Source organism: Euphorbia lathyris, chromosome 6 (genome assembly GCF_963576675.1).
Source record: "Euphorbia lathyris chromosome 6, ddEupLath1.1, whole genome shotgun sequence".
NCBI lineage: Eukaryota > Viridiplantae > Streptophyta > Magnoliopsida > Malpighiales > Euphorbiaceae > Euphorbia > Euphorbia lathyris.
The window spans coordinates 81464673-81488718 of NC_088915.1; the positions used below are offsets into that span (position 1 = coordinate 81464673).

At 33.0% G+C, this 24046-nt stretch overlaps 1 protein-coding gene and 2 long non-coding RNA genes across 3 annotated transcripts; 1 reads left to right on the top strand and 2 right to left on the bottom strand.

Annotated features, from left to right (window-relative positions):
* Positions 1-4761: 4761 nt before the first annotated feature.
* LOC136232291 (uncharacterized) lies at positions 4762-6232 on the bottom strand. The gene is made up of 2 exons (XR_010690451.1): positions 5779-6232; positions 4762-5011 (listed from the first exon to the last, which is right to left on the bottom strand). It is a non-coding gene; the product is annotated as an uncharacterized lncRNA (long non-coding RNA).
* Positions 6233-8004: 1772 nt separating this feature from the next.
* LOC136232292 (uncharacterized) lies at positions 8005-12388 on the top strand. The gene is made up of 4 exons (XR_010690452.1): positions 8005-8382; positions 11559-11820; positions 11987-12189; positions 12271-12388. It is a non-coding gene; the product is annotated as an uncharacterized lncRNA (long non-coding RNA).
* LOC136232285 (cysteine-rich receptor-like protein kinase 10) lies at positions 9247-12483 on the bottom strand. The gene is made up of 6 exons (XM_066021346.1): positions 11537-12483; positions 10576-10913; positions 10276-10486; positions 9942-10176; positions 9694-9844; positions 9247-9594 (listed from the first exon to the last, which is right to left on the bottom strand). The coding sequence occupies exons 1-6, from the start codon at positions 12390-12392 to the stop codon at positions 9292-9294; spliced, it is 2094 nt and encodes a 697-aa protein (XP_065877418.1). The 5' UTR covers positions 12393-12483; the 3' UTR covers positions 9247-9291.
* Positions 12484-24046: the final 11563 nt, after the last annotated feature.

A 24046-nucleotide genomic window follows, 5' to 3' on the forward strand; every position in this document is an offset into this window, starting at 1 on the left:
CCATTAAAAGTAGATAACTTCAAAAAGCTAAAACGTTTATACTTTTTTGAACCATTCTATATATTATTCTCAAATAATGAATGTATTCATTCCCGGGGTTAAGGGAATAGTTTATAAAAAATTTAAATATTCCAACATATGCTTTTCCATAACAGTGGTATGAGAGAGGATTATGTTTTATGTTATTGAGTGTAATTGAGCTATAGATTAATTATTATATCGTTTTTTTATGATATCTGTAATGTTGGTCACTTTAGATTTCGTTGATTTATTTATTTTTTGCTTTTTTTTTTGTTATTTTTTTGTTAATTTGTTTTTCCGTTTCCCTCCTGTGTTACATTATTTTATTTTATTTTATTTTTAATAATATCGGATTTTCAATGCGTGTTCTTGGGGTCCAACCTAGTTGGGATTCCAGGATCATTGCTACTGCATCGTCCCAGCTTCTATAAAAAAAATTATATTGATTTTTATAAAATTTGATTTTATAAGTTTCTAGAATTATAACGACACATTTTGAGAAATTGATTTTCTATTTTGGGTTAATAGTTAACTAAATTAAAATCGTTTTAATTAAAAATAAAAAAGGTTTATGTGAACTGTAGCCGTATAGTTATTGTTCATGCCCTGCAGCGTGCACTGCAGGAGTCCAGGGTCGGTAGCCAGATGTTGATCGAGCTCGGTAATAAGGATGATGATTTAGGCGCGTCGGGGATGAATTCGCTTCATTCCTGAACACATGCACGAGCCGTTTTTTTATTTTTATTCCAGAAAATTAAATTAGTATAACTGGTCCAAATAATTAACTTAATTGTTGTTTGTGTTTATAAATTGTATAGGTTAATTAATTAACTAAATTTGTTACATTAAATATATATAAAGTTTAGCCAATTAATACAAACGAGATAATTGTTAAAGCACAATTTCCATTGAGTTTTTTTTATTATGATAAAAAATAATTATTAAGGAATTAGATCCCAAAATATTTAATTTCAGAATTAAAATTAGTTGTTTTTATGCTAATATGTTTGTTAAGTGTTGATTATAATTTAAACATAAATACAAGACAACTTAAAAAGGCCTCAGAGGAGTTAAAGGTCCAAAACTAAAGTTTGGCCCAAAAGACAAGCCAGATTGGAACCAACAGCCCATTAACATCTAGTCAACTCATGTGTTCCAAAAGTAGTAAGAAGACGGAAGATAGAAGTCATTGTCATATACAAGTCTCTCTCTATCAACCATTTATGGAAAGAATTATACTGAAAGTCTGCAATGCCAAAAGTCAGAAGACGATCATTGGCGCGCTGCTCAACGATCGACAAAAGCATGACTTCGTCAATGGAAACTTTCCCATAATGGATAAAATGGCATATTGGTCGAAAATACATCAGAAGGCAGAAGATAGAAGAGGATTTTTCCTCCAACGTATGTTTTGAATTTCAAACGGTCTTATCCAAATAATCCACTATAAAAGCCAACTCAAGAGTTCATTTTTAGAATTGATCTTCACGTGAAAAAGAAATAAAATCTTCAAGTGAAAAACGAGAGCAAAATTGTAATACACATTCATATTCATATTTGTGTAAATCCAATAGAGAGACTAGTTCAACTAAGTTCTAAATCAAAACAAATTTTATATTATAATTCAGAAGCTCTGTTATTGCTTCGTTTATAAGCGAATAACTAGAGAGATAGACAACTGAGTGTAAGTATAAAAGAAGGTACTTTACAGAAGCTATATCTATTGTAGAAAGGTTTGTGCTCTACCCGTTAAAGAGTGTTTTAGTGGATTAAAGTCCAGAAAAAATATTATGAGGACTGAACATGGATGAGAGGTCGAACCGGTATAAATCTACTGAGTAACTTACTTCTAACTCAACTTTTATTACTTCTGATGATATTGCTTGCTCTATCTTATTTATCTTACATAAGCTCTGATTTATCTTACATAAGCTCTGATTATTGTGTGTCAATTAAACCGTCATCCATCTTGAGAATAGTCAGAAGCTCTACTGAACGAGTTGTCCTCTGAGACTGATTAGCTCAGTAAATTGAACTTGCCTCTGATTCCGAAGCTTGCCTCTATGCTAGCCATTGAATGAGAAGTGAAAATTTTACAAAAAGGTTAAAGTAACCAATAGTTTCATTCATCTCATTTGTAACTAATCTAACCTCACAATGGACCAACAATAACAATAAAGGTTGAGTTATTAATATAATTATATTTAATATAAAAAAAAAAAGGGCGGCCCGGTCGCACTACGCGTCCCCGCTGAGCGAGGGTCCCACCACAAGGGTGTACTGGGGGCAAACCTTCCCCTGCCAATTTATATAATTATATTTAATATAATTCGAGTTAAAATATATTAATAAGTTTTAATTTGTAAAATAATTTTATAAATTAAAACAATTAAATGTGCAAATTAATTTATATTAGATGTAAATTAAAAACGAGTCTTTGTATATTTGGCATTATAGACAATTTAGACCCCGTATGTATATATATGGACCATTATTTTTGGAATAAATAGAGCATGCGAGTCTTACCTTTCTAATTATATATGCTGTATTTCTATTCTCACAAAATCTCTTCAAGTTTACTTGGAGTTTTCTGTTAGAATAAAATTTTAATTTTTGTAAGGGTTAATTATAAAAAAGTACCATGTGGTTTGTTCGATTTGCGATGTGGTACATGTGGTATTTTTTTTTTTTTTTTGCAAACGCAACCATGGTTTACAAAATTTTATACTTGAGTTCATTTTGTCAGAATTTGATCGATAACGACTTCGAAATGAAAATTTTCAAGAGTTAAATGATATTTTAAACAACTTTAATTCTTCAACTTTTTAGGTTTGAGATCATTTAGGTGTTTTTTATGAGAGATAGTTTAGAGAGAGAAAACTCCAAAAATGATGATTTTGAAAAATTAAGAATATGGTTCCATAGTAAATATGATACCAAACAAGTTTAATTTTTGAAAATTTTCATTTTGAGGTCGGCCAAATTTGGCAAAGTAAAGAAAACATGTAAAATTTTGCAACCATATGATTGTGTTTGTAAAAATAAATACCGCAGGTAGTACATCGCAAATCGGCCAAATCACATGATACTTTTTTGTAATTAACTTTTTTTGTAATCCATATGGCTTCGAGGAGTTAAAGGATGATCCATGGAGAATAATATATATTATACATGTATGTTTTTCCTAGTATTGGTGTTCATTCTGTTTCTCCGCTCAAATGGAATGGAAGTAGATATGTCCAATATTGATTATTATATGTCGATGCATATGAATGTATGTATAAGCAATATGATTAAACCAAATCAAGACTAAAATGAGATTAACAGACGTTAAAATTAATTAAATCCCTCAATTTAAAAATTAAGTCAAGAGATGGGTTGCCTCTTGTTATTATAATTCAACTCATATCTTGACTTTTTGGGTTGTTGAGTCACTCAAACACAATCCCCTGGATAATACTTGAATTATTTGAAAAAACGTTTTCATGAAGAGAAAATTATAAAATTGGGTCAAATAGGAGACTTATTTATATATTTAACCCATGTACTCAATCTACTACATATCTATACTATTTTTGTGTGACTTTCCCAAACTACCCTTAACTTTTCATCTTCCCCCTTCTCTTTCTTGGCGCACGACGGTTTCTTTTTCCTAGGAAATTCTCAGACCTTTGATCTTCCTCTCTTCTTTTATATTGCGAAATTTGCACCATTTCTCTTCATCACCATGTCTTCTTCTTCTTCCTCTCTTCATCTCTTGATTCTTCATCTTCCTATTGCTAGAAAACTAAGCCATGGTTCTTCATCTTCCTATTTCTGCTCGTCTTTTGGTTTCTTTCTTCTTGTGTGGATCGAAGAAATCCTTATTCTACGTTATTTTTATCGTTTTTCTGAGTGTATCATATGGTTATTGACGATTTTAATGGTGAAAGGCGGGAAAAATGTAAGTATCTACTGTTTTCTCTTCATTTTTTTTTCCAGAAAATCACTTCACGTAACCTGGTTTCGTGAAGGTCTGCAAGGAGAAAAAGCCTGAAATGGATGATTTTATTTCGCGAAATTGGATTACGCGAAGTCTGCGAAGAGAAAAGTTTATGGTTTTTCCCTTCGCAGACTTCGCGTAATCTGTTTTCGCGAAGTAAAAGCGTCCTCTATCTTGCACATTTCTCTTCGCAGACTTCACGAAATCCTCTTTTCGTGATTTGTCCTTTTTCTCCCCAACACGATTAAATTTTTTCTGAAGGTGGTTGAATACATAACACCCCTTTTAGGAAGGTGGTGTACTGGGATGTAGAGGAGATACTTTCCTTCTAATACAGGGAGAAATTCCCATCAAGATTGGTCATATTTACTTTGAAATGATTTATTAGGATTTTATTGTGGCAATCTTGTTGTAAATTTTGATAATGTTATGATTTTTTAATGTTGTTATTGTGACAATCTTGTTATAAATTTTGATAATGTTATGATTTTAATGTAAGAATCCGTTGTTGTTATGCCTTTTTATTATATGCCACTTCGCAGATTTCGCAATATGCGAAGTATGCGAAGATAAAAATTCTTAAAAACATGTCTTTTATCTTCGCAGACTTCGCATATTGCGCAATCTGCGAATTAAAATCATCTACTGAACCAAATACTATCTTTGCAGACTTTGCATATGTAACCCCCGTCCCGGGTCACGTTGAAAATACACAAAAACCCAATCAATTATCATAATTGCGTACAAATAACAACATATTCAAATAATGTCTCATTGTTCATTATTGCATATCAAAAATCAATATTCAAAAGGTTCAATAACCAATAAAACAATTTAATCGATCAATAAAAATTCACTCAATCTAAACAAATTAATCCAGTTCAATAATATATTAAATCCTAATAAATGCTCATAAAATTTCTAATGGGAATAAGACGCTTGTGCTGGCCAGCCTGAATGCAGTGTAAACCTGAAAATCTAGCAAATAGAAGAACCTCTGAACCTAGCCTGAAAATTTCAACGTGGCAAGGGGTGAGCTGCCTACTCAATAAACATAATTACCTATATTTATATACATGAATATATATACACATATATACATTTAATTTCATGCATTTTACATTTAATTACTCCAATAATTAAACAATCAATCAATCAGAAATAAAAGTATAAACATATCATCTTATACATGACTCGATTTACTTCAAACAATAAAATTATAATTTTATTATCTTTATTTTTAAGGGCCCAGCTAAACCTAAGTGAAATATACTCAATGGTCTCATGGTTAACAATAGTACCTTTTTAACCTCGTAATGATTTCTTTTTCTTCCTTTTTTTATAATACGGTACTGCTATAAACTCAATTAGAGTAAAATAACACCCTACCCAGGTGTCTGTGATCACAGTATCAACAAACCTCCAGACCATTGAATATACTCACCGAAGCTAGCTATTTATGTTTTGTTCTAACTCAAACATACTCCAATACAATTTCGTAATTTATAAACTTTTGAACTCATATACATTGCAATTCTATCATGGTATAATTTCACAGCTAATACCTCAATAAATTCAACCATACAGAGAACATTTGAAACTTCACATCTCAAATCACCATATATATAAATCAAGTACAAATTAAATGATAACCAAATACTCAATACTCGTTCAACATACATTTAATTATTCTATGACAAAATATCAATAGACACTCATCCAAATATATATATATATATATAGACATATATATAAACATAAGCAATTAAGTTTACCTCTCGTCCCAAAACGCTAATTATTTTGTTCGGGTTTTAACTGACTCGTTACTGGCTCCCTGGAGTTTCGCCGGAGCGCGGTGGTCGGCTGCCGGAAGTTCGCCGGAGATGCCAAAATCGTGAACAGAGACTATAACGAGATAGCCAACGATCAGAGGAGTCCAAAAGTACACCCCTTTCACAACTAAAACCGCCTAAGAGGTTGAGATCTAACACTTTTTCGGTGAAAATACCCACTCCGGTCACCATACTTTTTGCTCGGAAAAATATCAATAGTGGTCTTGAAATGTTCCTCACGAAACAAAGAATTTAATAGTGTAATTTTCGTTTCAAGAGGTGATTGGAGTAAGGAGTTAAGGAGAAAAATAAAATGAAAGAAAAATAAGAAAAGAAAGAAGGTGCAGCCGCGATTTTTGTTTGTTCCCCCAAAACCCTCAACTCGTTTCTCTTCTCTTTTTTCCTTTCCCTGAACCCAAAAACTATTATAATAATAATAATAATAATAATCTATTAGTAATAAAAGTTAATGGATCATATAAAAAAAATTAATAATTATATTATATTATATTTTAATTATAATAGATATCAAAATTTTATTTTGTAAAACGCCTTCTATAAAATTACGGATGTTACAGCATATTACGAAATCTGTGAAGTTAGATGGGAGGGAGAAAGACGAAAGGCTAAAAAATTTCTAAGTGTTATATATATATTAAGGGTATTTTAGAAAAGTCACACAAAAATAATATAGAGATGTAGTAGGTTAAGTAAATGAGTTAAATATGTAAACGAGTCTCTCATTTAACCTAATTTTGTAATTTTCCTTTTTATAAATAATGGATTAAAAGACTTAAGATTAAATAATTATATGAGTCACTCATATTATTTAATTGTTAATAAGCAAAAGTTAGGATTAATACGGAATGATATTAGTTATTAGGGTTAGGCTATGCTTACTTTGGTCCTGTTTGGGAATTAGCTGTTAGCTGATTACATTTGCTGATTTGACTAGCTGTTTGATAAAAATTAGCTGATTGATAATAGCAGTTTGTGTAAAAAGACGAATACGGGCATTTCTTTTTTTAATATATAAAAATATAAAGGTTAAAGAAGTCCATTAATTTTAATATTGCAAAACGCTAATTGAAAAAGCTCATAAAAGGAGCCTTTTCTAAATTAGCATTTTCATCTCAAAACTCTCTCCACCAAACACTCCAATCAGCGGTTTCAGTGGTCAAACCGCTATTTTTATCCCAAAACGCTCTTTACCAAACATGGCATTTGTTTTTGACAAAGTAAGTCTTACTTTGTTTTTACCACCATTGGATGAACTTACTTTGTTAAAGTCCATCATCATTTAACGGTAAAGAAAACAAAGTAAGTTTTACTTTGTAAAAAACAAAGTAACCATTGTTTTTGACAAAGTAAGCCCTATTTTGTTTTTACTACTATTGGATGAACTTACTTTGTTAAAGTCCACCGTCGAATTCATATCACAAAAGTAGGTGTATTTTGTCTAAGATCCTAACCTACTAGAAGATTTGTGAAATTGGTTGTTAATTTGATCAAAATAGTGGGATAAATTTAATGGTTAAAGCTTTTAATAAATTTTGAAGGGTTAATTTTAAATTAAACTCCATGGTTATACATTTTTACAGATCGATATATATGAGTTTTTTTTGTTACAAACCAAATCACTTGGTTTGTAAAATTTTCATTTTAGATTGATTTTTACAAATTTGGTCGGTAACAACTTTAAAATGAAAATTTTAAAGAATTAAAGTTGTTTAGTATTTTATTTACTATGAAACCAACAATTTTTTATTTTTCAAACTCATTATTTTTGAAGTTTTCTCTCTCTAAACATTAATTTTATCTCTCATAAAAAAAACTACAACCTATATGACCTTAAAACTAAAAGGTTAAAAAATTAAAATTGTTTAAAATATTATTTAATTTTCGAATAATTTTCTTTTTTTGAAATCATTATCGATCAAATTTGACAAATTCAATCAAAAATGAAAATTTTACCAACTACAAAATTGGTTCATAAAAAAAACCATCGTGTATCAATCTGTACAAATATGTAATCACAGTGTTTAATTTGAAATTAACCCAATTTTAAAATGAATCAAATAAAATTAAGCGGCTATCTTTTTCTACAATGTGCTAACTTTAAATAATTTGAAATCACGTAGAAATTGGATCTCCGTGCTTCGATTAAAATTTGCTATGGCGCAAAATTCTGTCCCCTTTTTACTGGTTTTGCTGCTCTTCAGGTGTCGGAAAAAGGTTCGGGAATGAAGCAAACCCAGTGAAAGAACCGGTTATGACCATGTCAGAAGCCCCAGTTGAAAATGGCCCGTTTATATAATGAGAGCCAACTGTTTGTGAAAATGTCCAAGAGAAAATGAGGTATTCTTATCTTTCATTAATCTAACAAACTTTTTTATTTGAAGAAGGGAATTGATATTTGCCGGAAATTGGCCTTAAGAAAATCCAGCTTGTGGAAGGAGAGGAAAATGGAATTGTCGTCTGTAATGAACATAAAGGCCAATTTACTCAGCACTTCAGCCGCCTGACTAGACTCGTCTGCCTCAGCAGGTAGGCCAATCTAATCAAATACTTGTCCATTCTGAAATATCCTGTGAAATAACCTTTGCTGGACTTTGACTATTCTTCGCTATAATTTTCAATTTGAAGCCAGGAATTATGCGGACACCTCTAATTTCAAAGAACGTAAAGTCATTTTTATTTCTTCCATTGATTAATTGTTTCTAGAAATCCTCTTCCAATTTGAAAAAAATTGGATTGTGGAAAAGAAATTGTTAGCCAGAAGTTAAAGTTATCTATAAATTCATTGGACTTTGCACTAGTACATTTCTTGCCTTGATAAATATGGATTTACTCAATGTTGAGTTTGTTGTTAAGCTATTTGTAAAAGGAAATGTTCACCATGAGTCCAGGATGGGGTAAAATGTATATGTGGTCTCTAAACTATATTGCTACTTACATTATGACTCGTAAACTTCATTTCGTGACATAAAAGTCATTGAACTTTATATTATGCTAACAGTAAAGTACAGTTGAAAGAAAATTCGTTTAAGAAGCTAACAAAATGATGACCTAGACAAGTTTGACTACATGAGTGTCTTTTCTTGTTTATATCACTATAGATTATGATCAAATACCTAATTCCATGTCATTATTTTGTTAATTTTTTTAACGGATTTTCTTTGGTTGAACTTTAATGTTAGTACAATGTAAAGTTCAAGGACTTCTCTATCACAAAATGAAGTTTAGGGGTCATAATTTTATTAGTGGTATAAATTTAGGGGCCATGGATGCAATTTACCCGGCCAGGATACCATTGGACTGATATACATACTGCAACTACTGCTATATATGCAGCTCAGCTTCAATGCTAAAACATCTTTTTGGAATGTTAATATCTGATACTGTCCTCCCAAAAATTACAACTCAATACATAGATATTGCTTGAATTCGGCTGGATTAGCGAGGTGATACATTTGAAAGACTTACTTCATTAACAGAACAATCTTTAACAACTACTGATGTAGCTGATTTTGCGACAAATTGTCCAACAGAAAAAGCACAATGTTTGGGCACAGGAAGTGAAATGTCACTTCCCAACATAACAACAACAGATGACATAGTAGGTCTCTCTATTGGGTCATCTTGCACGCACAGCAGTCCAATATGAATGCACTTCAGCACCTCTGCTGCGACGCTCGACTGCACAAGTGATGTGTCCACTAATTCCAGTCCTTGACCTTCAGACCATAGCTTCCATGCCTGAAATATTATTAGGAACCCAAAATTAGCACAATAGTAGCCAATAAGCTAATGCATTTTTTTTTCTTGACAAAGACGAATGTAGGGTTAGGAGCATACGAAGGTGAGGAGACTTTCACCCTCTTTTGAGACATAAAACCGGTTGTTTCGTTTCCCACTAATTATTTCTAGGACGAGAACTCCAAAACTGAAAACATCTGATTTCACAGAAAACAGTCCTTCCATAGCATACTCTGGGGACATGTAACCACTAATCGGATTCATGTGAAAATAAATAAGATCAGCAACTTTTGTGATTAGAAAACTGAGGTTGGGAAAGGGTGGTTGGAGTAGAATTTTATACTTACTATGTTCCGACTACTCTATTCGTGTTGTTGATGTCATTACCTCCAAAAATCCTTGCCATTCCAAAATCTGATATCTTGGGGTTCATCTCATAATCAAGCAAAACATTACTGGCTTTTAGATCACGATGGATAACTCTAAGTCGAGAATCTTCATGTAGATATAGGAGACCCCTAGCAACCCCATTGATGATGTTGAAGCGTTTTTTCCAATCAAGAAGAATACCCATGTTTGAATCTATGAATCAATAGTAGACAAAAAAATCAAATATGTTACTTTTACGCACTTGTTTTGAACTATATTGGTAGCAAGTATTCTTGAGGCAAAGAATCAAACCGAAAAGAAAGACATCGAGGCTTTTGTTAGGCATGTACTCATATATGAGCAACTTTTCAGTTTTTTCTAGGCAACAGCCCAGGAGCCTCACAAGATTCCTATGTTGTAGTCTGGCTATTAAAGTTACTTCAGTCATAAATTCTTGTAAGCCTTGACCAGAAGTTCTTGAGAGCCTTTTAACTGCAATTTCTTTGCCATCTGGCAGTGTACCCTGTAGGAAGTAGGATAGTTCATTATTGCTATGATTGTTCGTGATATGAAGTATGAAAATTACATAGATACAACTATAATCATAATTACCTTGTATACAGAGCCAAACCCGCCTTTTCCCAGTTTAGAATCATAGGAAAAATGCTTTGTGGCTTCATATATAGTAACAAATGAGAATGCAGGACAATCCTTGGAGTTCAATGCCATCTCATTATGAATATCTTGACCTGAATGGTTATCTCCAAGTTGTCTTCTCAAGTTGAGTAATCGAACCTCTTGACTAGTGTGAAGAATTTGTTCCGTACCATTGCTCCCGAATTTCCTTTTCCACAAGGTATAAATGGTGAAAGTGACCAACAATACCCCTATGATTGATGCAGAAACGCTTGCAATGACTTTAACCCGAGTAGTTTTGTTCCCTTTCCCTTCTGAAAAAATGAGGGTTTATTTAATTCGCCCATTAAAATCATTATTTTATATGTAGAAAACCTCAATTAAGATGACAATTTGTCTATGGAATTGGAATTAATCATTTCAAAGGAAATTTTTTGTAGCTTGTCTAGCTTTGCATAATAGACCAAATGTTAAAAAGGCTATGCTCTGTAATTTTTGAATTGAAAATATCCCACATTTGTTCTTTGAATGTGCAGTGTCAAAAGTAAAGTGGAAAGAAATGATATGCAGAATATTAGGTAAAAAGAGCTGCTAGCATATGGTTCAAGTTGTTGTACAAGTGTCCGCAGGGAAGAACAGAAGCTAGGAGTAACTGTTTTATGTACCACTACAAGAAATTTACGAATTTCGGTCAATAATCTGTAGCTAATAACCGAATTGTAAGAGTTAGGGACCAAATTTTAACTGGTCGCTAAATTCAGTTACTAATCTGTGTTTTCTTCTAGTGTGCAGTCCTAACTCCTAAGTAGAGGACCTGCTTTTCTGTTTGGTTTTGATCGTTATGTTCCCTTATTGGCAATTAAAGTACTTCTATTTTCTAAATTGAAATGAAGATGATATATAGTGATAATTATGCTTCACTGGTTTTGAATTTCACCTTCTGGTATTGTTGTTGAAAGTGGAGGCGGAGTAGCAGAAGGAGGAGGCGGAGGAGCGGAAGTTGGGAATTCCCCAATCACAGTTGTATTATAATAAGGATAGACCTCACGCTGATACCCTGTCACGTTGTAAAAAGGATAGATTTCATAACGAACACTACAACTTGGCATCAAAATCCTTCCACCTTGCAATCCAGCACAACACATTGGCAATTGTGAGATAGCCGTCTGAAGACACCGATTACAATCAACCGCAGATAAGTCTGGCGTACATTGGGAAAAGGTGAATATCGTTTCAAATGCAGTAAAATTTACTTCCTTTACTGCAAACTTTTGAGCTCCTTTTTGATTAGTTGAGGCCTCAGTTATTGTTTCATTCATTGTTTTCGCCAATAGCTCGTTAAAACGTTCTTGGTCTGTGATATTCTGTGTATTTACCAAATATACAGTAGGAGAATCCATCATGGTGGAAAAGATATTTTGGCTGGAATATTGCAGTAAGCACTCGTCATACCATACTATTGCAGTTTTTTCAACAGGGCAACGTTGGACAGTGTCTGTGGTCGCTTTGCTGACACAAGTGTTGCAGATGTCGGAACTAAGTCCAGCAGTACACAGAGAGAGACCGTAGACTTCATCAGGGGGATTCCCGGTAGAGTCACGAGAGAACCCATCCTGAAGGTATGTATTCGTGGAAAGGGAAGTTAGAACTGAATCAATATTGTTTTGGTAGGTGCTATTTATGGGGAAAGTGGTTGTGTTGGGGCAGATGTGATAGAGATAAGTCTGTGCAGCTGCGACAATTGTGAGGCTAAGGAACAGTGACAGTTTAGCAGAAAGATCGAAAGGGTTCATCAGGCGGATCGAAAACTTCTGCTTCAAGAGGAATCTTTGTACTTCTCTAATGTGAAGAAGATACAGTTGAGTTTAGCTTGAGCATAAGAACATTTTCTTGTTTAATAGAGAAGTATTACATACAACGGCTGGACACAAGTCAAGTCATTGAATCTGCAAGTCTACTACTTGAGACCTTATCTTGGAAGGTGTCCACATTGAATAAGGTGGTAGCAGTTGCGTTCACATGGATCCTGATGACCACGTAAATTTGGTCATTCACCGTTAGATCTAGATGGATTAAAATCCTAAGGTAGGGATTAAAAACATCTTGAGGCTTATATTTAATCCGCCTAGATCTAACGGTGAATGACCAAATTTACATGGTTATCATGGTCCATGTGAACGCAACTGTTATAGCTAGATAGCGAAAGTCTTATCAAATCAGTTCAAAATTGGAGTCCATTTTATGGTTTCCGTTACCTAGAACCAAAATTGTTTCATGTACAGTTATTTGAGTCCAAAAGTATCCCATTTTAGAAACGTTTAGGTTAAAATTTTATCATTTTTTTATGTAAGGGTATATCCGTACTTTCCTAAAAATATTAGGACAAATTTATCCCTACGCAATTACTCACTTGTGGTTTGACATCCTCAACTTATATTCGGACCATCATATGGATTCCATTTTATAGTTTTCGTTACCTAGATCTAAAATTGTTTCATATACCATCATTTGGATCCAAAATTATTCCTATATTTGGATCAAAATTATTCCATGTAACAATCTTGGAACGTTAAGGACTAACGTTCCTCTAGCCTCCTTAACTTGTCCAAATTGGTCATTTTACCTTTCTAACTCATTGAATGTGTTATTTACCCCTTCAACTCCATAAAAGTGGTATTTCTCACCATCTCAACTTGTCCATTGAAAAATACCACTTTATGGAGTTAAGGGGGTAAATAGGACATTCGATAAGTTGGGGAGGGGTAAAATGACCAATTCGAACAAGTTAAGGGGGTGAGAAATACCATTTTTATGGACTTAAGGGGTAAATAGGACATTCGATGAGTTGGAAGGATAAAATGACCAATTTGGATAAGTTAAGGGGGTTGGAGGAGCATTGGGCCTTTTTAGGGTATATCCGTATTTGTTGGTACATGATGTGCATTTAGACACGCGGAGTAGCTCACATTTTCTGAATCCAACCAATTCTACTTCTAAACCAGGGGTTATTAAACACAGTTAAACAAAAATAGAGAGTCATTTGAAAATTTTGAAAGTTTAAAGGGACACTTAAAGTTTTGGGTCAAATATATGTAGCAGCATACATATTAGACCCATTTTTCGGCATGAAAGTGTCATTCTATTTGTAAACAAGCGACTTTTCTTTCTCTTTTTAGAATTTCTTTCTCCTTTTAGAATTATAAGAGCATCCTTAGTGGTAAGTAACAAACTTTGTTACTTACCACCTCCACCTCATCAAAAATAACATCATTTAGTTACATGCTATTAGAGTGTCTTATTACTTCAAATTTTGGTAGACCCCACTTATTATAAAACACTCTATATTTATTCAATTAATATATAATTAATAATTTTTCAATTTTTTATGTAACAATATATTTAATTCAATAATAATTATTCCTTTAAGAAAAATTAAATACTAATTATTAATATCATAAAAATATAGGGTTGTCCATGGGAAGCACGTTGTGGGCCCTATTGTTCCACAGAGGGGGCTCCGTCAAGGGGATCCTGTCACACCCGACCCTAAATAACCTTAATCGGCATCGGGCGTGAAATAGAAAGATCATAATCAATACTTCGAAGCCTCCAATTTATCCAAATATCATAAGCAGCCAACTTTCAAACCTCGCCTAAACGGTCGGTAACCTGCTCTATATCCTGTACTTTCTCACCTAAAAACATTAAAACATTTGAAAAGGGTGAGACAAAAATCTCAGTAAGAAACTATCAGCTATAAAAACCAACTTTATTTAATATAGCTACATATATACATTTATAAAGGGATTTAATCAAAACCTTATAAAATATACTCAAAACGTAAAGTCATAATATAGTCAAAGGATTAAACCAAAATCCAAAAATATATATAATCTTGTATTCATTCTTGAGTTCAAAACCTTATAAAATATGGTAATCAAATAAGTGTTTTATCAAACCAACTCGTATTTAATCAAACGTAAAACCTTATATCAAAATCAATCATAACCGAAAACATAATCCAAATGAACTTAAAACATTGTATCCATCCTCGAGTTTCTCCCCTTAAGTATCAATCCATAACCACATATATAAGCGAGACGCCTCTTAACATTGCCTATCCCATATGGTCTTACCCAACACTTCACTGCCATACCCAATAGGTCTTCAGACTGTGTACACAGGTCATGTCCCTCACTGAACATGGTCTTCAAATATGGAACCACCGATCCGGATAACTCTCGATAGATATAAAATCATAAAATCATAACGTGCTCAAAATTCCTTTCACAATCAAATTCCAAACTATTTCATACCATAAATCATTTGGCTTCAATTAGCCCTTTTATATCATAAAAGTTATATTTGGACTTCAATCCGAAATAATAACAACAATAACCGCAACAGATTTCTCAATCCAAAAACAATTCGTAGGAAATCATCAAATTCATTTTGTTCAATATGGATATATATTGAAACCAAAAACATATATGTATATATGTAAATCAACCAAATTAAACCTTAAATCAACATAATCAAGTAAAATATGAAATTCACATAGAAGCATAATCAATAGCTTCATTTGAACCGTAATTTCACAATAAAAAACAAGATCGTGAAAAACCTCAATTTTACAAAATTCCTGCATAACCCTAAAATATCAATTTCTGAAACTTCTTTGATTATATATATATCTGTATATATAAAACTCAAAATATAGTTGATAGTTACTTACCTTAGCTGCTAATCGAAGAAAATACATCCGTTCAAAATCCTGTCTAAGACGTTTTCCCTCCAAACGCTTCCGAAACTCAAAAACTCTTCGGTTAGGACTTAGATCTATACTTAAGGATGCTATAGTTTAAGTTTCAAGTGATTTGAACGGTCGAATCTCCGTAAATCAAAGAAACGATGGAGAAACGGTTCAGAGAAAACTGATGATCAAAGAAAAAGAAAAAGAAAAAGAAAAGATAACGATCTTGCACCTGTTCGTGAAATATATATCCAAATATGGCGAATATCCAGTTTGATCCTTCATCTTTATATAATCATTTAAAAATTACTCTAAACTTTTAATTTACACATAAAACCATTAAATTAACTCCAAACTTATCCTATAATACCAAATAAAAATCATCCACCTAATAATTATAATATATATTACTATCAAGGTATAAATTCTAGAAATTTAGACCCGGATATGACAGATCCGCTGTCACCATATCTCTTTATTATCTGTGCGGAGGGTCTTTCTCTCTATTTATCTCGGCTGGAGTCAGAGGGTCAGATTCGAGGTTGTGTTGTTGCGGACCAAGCGCCACCAATCTCTCATCTGTTCTTCGCTGATGATAGTTACTTCTTTTTCGGAGCCAATCGATCAGAAGCTTCAGCAATTAAACAAGCTCTAAATGACTATGAGTGTGCTTCTGGATAGAAAATAAATTTATCAAAATCCTCTATATCCTTCAGTCGAAACTGCCTAGATGGTGGGTGTGCTGAAACTAGTAATATCTTGGGGGTTTCCACTGTAGCCCTCCTGGATAAGTACCTGGGTCTACCTTCGGTGGTGGGAAGGAATAGGTCACAAGTTTTTGGCTTTGCTGAGGATATGGTCCGGGCTAGGTTGAAGAGTTGGAAAGCCAGATTTCTATCAAGAGCAGGAAAGGAGATTATGATTAAATCAGTAGTGCAGGCGCTTCCTACTTATGCTATGAGTCTCTTCCTCTTTCCTATGAATATCTGTGATGACCTTGAGAAGTTGATGAACTCTTTTTGGTGGGGATCAGATGGTTTGGGTAAAGGTAGTTTACATTGGAAATCGTGGGATAAGCTGTGTTGCCCTAAAAAAGCTGGTGGAATGGGGTTCAGAAAATTGCATAATTTCAACTTAGCTTTATTGGCTAAACAAGATTGGCGTTTCAGCTCAAATCCCGAATCTCTTGTGGCTCGAGCTTTTAAGGCTCTTTATTATCCGAATTGCTCTTTTCTTGATGCATCTTTATCTGATGGGCCTAGCTTCATCTGGCGTAGTATTATGGGTGCTCAAGAATTGTTAAAGTCAGGTATTCGTAGATTTGTAGGGGCGGGAGGTGAGGTCCGGATTTGGGATGACCCGTGGCTCCCTGACAATCATTTTCCATATATTGAAAGTGAAAAATTGGATGGGTTAGGGGTGGAAGTGGCGGCTGATCTTATGGAGGAAGGTCGGCGGTCTTGGGATGTTGGGTTAATTTCGGGCATTTTTGCTCCTCGGGATGCAAATCTTATTCTCCGTATCCCCTTATCTAATCGGATTGATCATGATGTGTGGTATTGGAAGGATGACCGACGGGGCAACTATACAGTTAAAAGTGGGTACCAAAAGCTTATGTCTGGATTTGGAACAAATTGGTTCATTGAGTCTCCACTTTTGGAATAAAGTTTGGAATCTTAAAGTGCCCCCTAAAGTTAAGAACCTTCTTTGGCGGGTTCTTGCTAACTGTTTCCCATCTAAAGTCGCACTGAAAGCCCGAAGGGTTCCTATCTCAGATTTATGCGAGCTCTGTCATGGGGCGGTAGAAGATTCTTATCATATTTTTCTCAGATGTACTATGGCTCGAGCTATTTGGACTATTTCGCCTATTGGGGATGTGGGAACCCAATTTCATAACATTTTTTATTATTGGGGTTGGATCTTTTCTAAATCGGTGGAGCTTGTTGAGCTTGTAGCGGTTTTATGGTGGATTATTTGGTGTTATAGAAATGACGTTGTGTGGAATCGGAAGGATTCACAAGCCTCGATCCTGTACCATTCAGCCGGTTCCTTTCTACAGGCCTGGAAGAAAGCGCAGGCGTCGGTTTCTCCTTATGGCAGTCCGGCTGTGCCAAGCCCGACGGTGTGGCAGCGTCCTCCAACAGGCTTCCTAAAATTGAATGTGGATTGGGCGTCATTTGCGGATGAGAATGTGGCTGGGTTTGGGTGTTCGGGATGAGTTGGGCCGTTTTGTTGCAGCTAAAAATGGAACCTTGCAGAATTATCAAGATGCATCGTTCATTGAAGCGCTATCGGTCCGTGAAGCTCTTAGTTGGATCAAAGACCGCGGATGGAAGGATGTAATCATTGAATCAGATTCTTTAATCGTGGTTCAGTCTATGGCCCGCCCGTTAGAGGTTTCATCTCCTTTTAACGCCTTAGCCAATGATTGTCATTTTTCATTGAACGAGTCTTTTAATTGCTCTATTCGTTTTGTCTGCCGTTCTGCAAACTCGGTTGCTCATTTGTTAACTAGAAGTAGTAACCTTTTCATCGGGGTGAGTAGTTTTCTGTACCCCTGATTTTATTTGTAATATGCTTCTTCTTCTTGATTCTTAATATATGTTTCTTTGGTTGTCAAAAAAAATATTATAAAAATATTTATTCAATATAATAATTAATTTAATACATACTATTATTTCAATAAAATAAAATAAATAATAATAATTAAATAAATTAAAATTATGTGGGAGAAGTTGAGATAAAAATAATTACCTTTTAAGATAAAAAATAATTTAATGATAAATTACAAATCTTAAAATATTTGAAAAATAAATTGAAATAAAATACTGTTAGTTTTATTTGTCAAGCATGTATGATATAAAAAAAAAAACAAAAACAACAATAGTTACAGAAAGTGGATTATAAAAAAAAAATTAGACTAAGAAAAAGAAGACAAAAGTAGGGGTGGACACGGTTCGATTAACCGGTCCAACAGGATATTTTCTTAACCAAACCGAACCTATCAGTTTTTTATACATCAAAACCGAAACCAGTCCATTAATATCGGTTAGCCATATCAATGGTTAACCAATATTTTCGGTTATCAGTTTTTACACATTTTTCATAATGGTTAACCAAAACAAACGGTTACCCGTAAATTTTTTTTTATCTTATCCTTATCAATCATTGCTAAAATAATACAGAAACAAACTAATCCGACAATATTGGCGAATGTTTTTCGAGTATATTTCGAGCATATATGAATTGAAAGTATATATATGAATTATTCAGTTTCCAATATATATGAATTGATGAAAGCAATAAATTAGTAAATCTATAAACTTAATTTAATTAAATCTTGTTTTAGAATACCATAGAATGAAGAGAAGAAATTCACAAATAAATTAACACATGAAACAGAGACAAAAAAAAAAAAAAACTTAATCAATTTCATCTGAATAAACAAATTAAAACAGTAAACTTAATAAACTTGCAGAACACCAGAGAATAAAGACAAAAAACTCATAAAAAAATCTCAAATTTAAAAAATTGAAATAAGAGGAAAAATTTCAATACTGAAAGAACACCACCAGAAGGCAAGAACTCATTTAGTGGAGGAAAGCTTGATAGCCACTTCCTCTCCTGATGTAGGTGGTTAATCTAACTGGTGGTTGGGTTGCCACATCTCTTTCGCTGCTCACGAGATCTGGTATTCCTATGACGACGATTATCGGGACGGCGGTGCGAGATCTCTGGGAAAGGATGGAGGAACGACGGCAGTGCAAGATCGCTCAGTAGGGATGGAGGCACGATGAAGGTGTGAGATCGGTCGGAAGGGATGCAAGGAGATGGAATGTTTTGGATGGAGGAGGAGGCGGCGCCTTCTTTTTTCTGTGCTTAGGGTTTTTCTTTCCTTCAAAATGAAAGATAAGAACAGAAGAATATTACATTAGGTTTTTTTTAGGTCTTTTGGTTCTATGTATGTATAGTAAATAATAATTTGTACGTTGTATTTATAAATAAGAATAATACATTCTGTACTCTGTATATTTTGTAAAGTATAGTATAATTATTGTTTTATATTATTTTTTTAATATATAAATTAAACGGTTCGGTTAATCGTAAACCGCGGTTTTTGAAGATCTCGAACCGAAACCGAAACCGAAGGCAGTATAAATTTCCAACCCTAAAACAAAACCACCGGTTCGGTTAACCTCTTTTTACGGTTTGGATTACCGGTTTTCGGTTCGGTTACCGGTTTGTTCGGTTTTTTTGCCCACCCCTAGACAAAAGCCACCGTTTTGGGCCTTGGAAAATGAGGAAGTACAGACTTGAATATGAAATTTTGAGGTGTCAATACACGCGCCACATCTAGACCAATTGGCTTCTTGCGTGATCTTCAAAAACTGTTTTTGTCTTTTTTATTGTTTATCTCCGGGAGATAAAAGGTTTGTAACCAATATTGATAACAAACCAATATTGGTTACAACCTCTCTAATGGTTGTTTGTAACTAATATGTTCAAAGTAACAACTAAATCATAAGCACTAGAGATGCTCTAAGATACGAGAAGTCTCAGATGTAATTGATTTATCCAATATTATATAGATATATTTATTTTGATCCATATCTTATTCTTTGTGGTGAATTACATCGACTTTATTAATTTTTTCAATATAACTACTAAATTTTAAAACATAAGTTGACAATGAAATCACATTTTTTATCTTTTAAAATCATTATTTCTAAAGATCTGTCATAAAATTCATTCTCTTTCATAACCAAACAATATCTAAATCACATCAAAACAAATATTTTGAAGAATTAAAGTAACTTAAAATTTTATCAATTTTTGAAATCTTTTATTTTGAGGTATTAATTGAAACTTAATAGTTATAATGTTAGAAAGTATAAAGATGAGTGATTTTTATGTTATATTTTGAAGTTTAGTGGCCGCCGGCGTAATTTACCTCTTAATATAACCGAGTTATGAGTAAGAGCTAATTTTGACATTATTGAAGGATTAAATAGATTAATTTTTATCAGTAACTTTAGCATTTTATTAATAAATACTAACTACTAGTAGTAATAGAATTCCTTAGAAAAACAAAATTTAACTATATTTATATCCTAAAATAATATTTACTTTATACAATAGAGATAAAATTAATCTGTCTTTTTATTTTATTTTTTATAATAGCACTTGAAAAGAAAATGCTTGTATTCCAACGGTGGTTTTCACTTGGTCAGTGACTGACCAAGTGAATTTGGCCAGTCACCGTTAGATCCATGCTTATCAAATCTAAGTCTTACGATGATTTTAATCTCCACCATGTAATTCTAATGAATCTAGATCTAACGGTGACTTATCAAATTCATTTGGTCAGTCACTGACCAGGTGAAAATTACTGTGTGTTCCAAATATTCAATAAGACAGAGTTCTTATAGCATTTCCAACAACCTAAATTGGGTTCGTAAGTTAAAATTTGAAAAAAAGTGAGTTAAAATTAACTTTAACAGTGTCTTAGTGACCCCTCAAATCATTAAGAGCTCGTAGTATCTTATTATTTTATTTTTTTATTAATAATTTATTATTGAGTATCTCTCATACTATTGGTAAATATATCAATACTTACTAATTTTAATAAAATAATAAATAAGAAGTGAATATGAAGACCATTGTTGGAGATAATATACCTTAGTCACTCTTCAAATCACTAAGAATTAATTGTTTATATTATTTTTAGAGAGTATATAAATTTCTTAGAGATGCTCTTAAACTTCACATTGAAATCGATAATCTAAGATATATATTAAAGATGATACTCGTTTTAATTTAAAGATAATTTCTTCTAAATTAACTAGCACTATTAAATGTTATTTTTACCTATGAGAGTCAGTTCAACCATAAGGAAACGACTTTTGTAGTGTCCTTACCTTGGTTTGATTTCCAGTTCTAGAGATTTGACACCTCCTGCCAGTAATGGATTTAGGATTCACTCAAAAGAGGTACTTATTGTGATTTATGAGTGCTAATTGATATTTTTTGTTGTTTTTACATACAAAAAAAAGTCTTATACATAATTTTTTACGTTTTTCGGCGAACAACGAATGCTCAAGCAATTTGGATCTGTCCCTGCCTCATGCATATGGTAATAACTTAAGTAAAAAGTTTGTGTAGTCACAAAAGTAGGGGCATCGATGGTCATTACAATACATTTTTTTACCCACTAAAGTAATAAATTTGTGTTACTAAAATCACGATGGCCGAATCTAACAATTCAGACCACCAAAAAGTTGATATGATTGCCACATGAACAATACCTTATGAAGTGTCTAACACATGTCATCCGGTAGCACTAAAAAATGAATTGAATCAATTTGAGATACGGGTTAGGATATTCAGAATATTTATTTTTTTAATTGCAATGTGTCACCATGTTGACCGCCACATGGCGACATACGTCATATATATTGTAAGGTGTTATTGGTAGCCATGTCAACTGGTGGCCCAAATTGTCGAACCCAGCTATAGTAACTTTATTGACCCAAATTTGCTATTCTAGTGATTTTAGCGGGTCAAAAACTACTTTATTGACTATCGATACATAAAACTCATACTTTAGTGATCATAAACACATTTTACATGTAACAAGTGATGCAAGATTGTGACGACTTTCTCAAACAACTCTAATGAAATACCTTTAAAATCTGGCAAAAGTAAAAAATTGTCTTCGCCATTCTTGAATTGGAACCTATCAGATGAGCCAATAGTGCAAAACCTTTGGGGTGCTTGATGAAACTAAAAATTAAGCGCACAAAAAATAAATACTGAATTTTAATTGTTGAATATTAAAAATGTCGAAAGTATTGATTAATGTTACTGTTTGATAAATATTAAAAATAAGTACTGAATTTTAAAATATTAGTTGATAATATTCAACTTAATATTTTAAGTTAAATATCTTGACTTACCAAAATAAGTGAATTTTAACTTAATTGAATAATTTAAATAGCTAATATAAAAAAAGTTATCAAACACACTCAAATTAAATAAGTGATATTAATTTAAGTAATTTTCTTTGTTAAAACCAAAAATAAAATTGATGTAAGCTTCTCCAAGAATGTTGCAAAAGAAAAATGGTTGATACACATTTTTTTTTCACCATTGTATAATAGTAAAATGCACTCATGGTTACTAAAATTTCGGGTCTATTTTACAAAAGTTATTGAACTTCATTTTCTTTTAATAAAATCATTAAAAATTTACATTTATTTCAATAAAGTCATATGTATAAAAACTTACTAAAAAATTAACGTAACACATAAAACAATTAACTATGTGATAACTAAGCGTCACATAGGACATGTCTGACTTTTACAGCTAAAGTGGCATACACATAGAATATCTCAAGACAAAAGAGGAAATATTGAAATTAAACGTAAAATTCAATAATTTTATTATACGAATTGAAATGCACTGCCATTTATAAAATATATTTTAAACTTAAGTAACTACTGATACAATTTATTTCAATAATAATCAAATAATAGAAGAAAATAAAGAAGAATCTTACACTAGGAAACCGCCATAATCCCTCGAGTCTCTTATATCCTTTGTTACACAACTATTTATGACTAGCCGGGCCTACACTTTACGAAATAAAACAAATTATTAAAGACATAATGCGCACTAAAACGCAAAGGGTCCTAGAGCCACGATACAAGGCGTAAGACGCACAAAAATGCAATAAACTAATTTCTAATGTTCAATTGCTCAACTAAAATAGTAAATTATACACTACAAAAAAAACGTGGATTACCGGCAGACATTACCGGCGGATTCAATCGCGTTGCTGATTACCGGCGGAATAGCAGCGGAATTGATTACGCTGCAGATTACCGGCGGATCAGGGACGATATTGAAAAATGGTTGGTGAATATTAAGCTCAGCAGCGGATTCGTTGGTAAGGATATCCGCCGATAAAATTACCGGCCAATAATTTTACATACCAGCGGAATTCCGTCGGTATGAATAAAAAATAAAAAAATAATTATTTATTATTTATTATTATTATTATTTTAGAATAATCTATTCCTTTTTGGATTAGCGGGAATAGAAAATCATTCTCCCCCCTTTTTTCACGTGCTTTTTATTTCTCTTTTCATTTCCCTCCCAAACGACTGTACGTTTTCAACTAGTTGAGTCCTTTCCTCTTTCTCACCTCTCTCTCTCTCTCTCTCAAGCCTCTCCTCTTTCATGGAGAACACACAAGGTGCCAGACTTTTTCTCACTTAAGAACTAGCAAACCCTTTCTATTTGTTTCTCCATTTTTCATTCAACGGCTAATTCCTCACCCGTTTATATTGACCCATTGTTTTTTGGACACAGCAGCTGCGACCTAGATTTCTCTACCATCAAGCTTTGGATTCTTCTTTGATTTAGGTGAGTGAACTTCTTAATCTTGACTGATTTTTCTTTGATTTGCTTTGATTTTGAATGGGTTGAAGGATTTTCCCCTTAATCTGAGATTTAGGGTTTATAGATTCACATAAAAGGTTGCTCAGCCCTCATGGTTCACTCCTAAAAGGCTGCTCCTTTTGTTTTAATCTTTCATTTTGTTTTTGGGTTTGTGTTTCAGTGTTGTTATTAGGTTGGGGAGGTGGGTTTCAAGGTTTTTGATAAAAAAAATGGAATCGTTCGTAACTCACA

Excerpts from the sequence above, each read along its gene's own strand:
- LOC136232285 (XM_066021346.1), bottom strand. The coding sequence starts at position 12,392 with ATGAACCCTTTCGATCTTTCTGCTAAACTGTCACTGTTCCTTAGCCTC. Across the intron at positions 10,487-10,575 it reads GGTTTGGCTCTGTATACAAG|GGTACACTGCCAGATGGCAA; the intron begins GTAATTATGATT and ends TACTTCCTACAG. Across the intron at positions 9,595-9,693 it reads GTGAAAGTCTCCTCACCTTC|GCATGGAAGCTATGGTCTGA; the intron begins GTATGCTCCTAA and ends ATAATATTTCAG.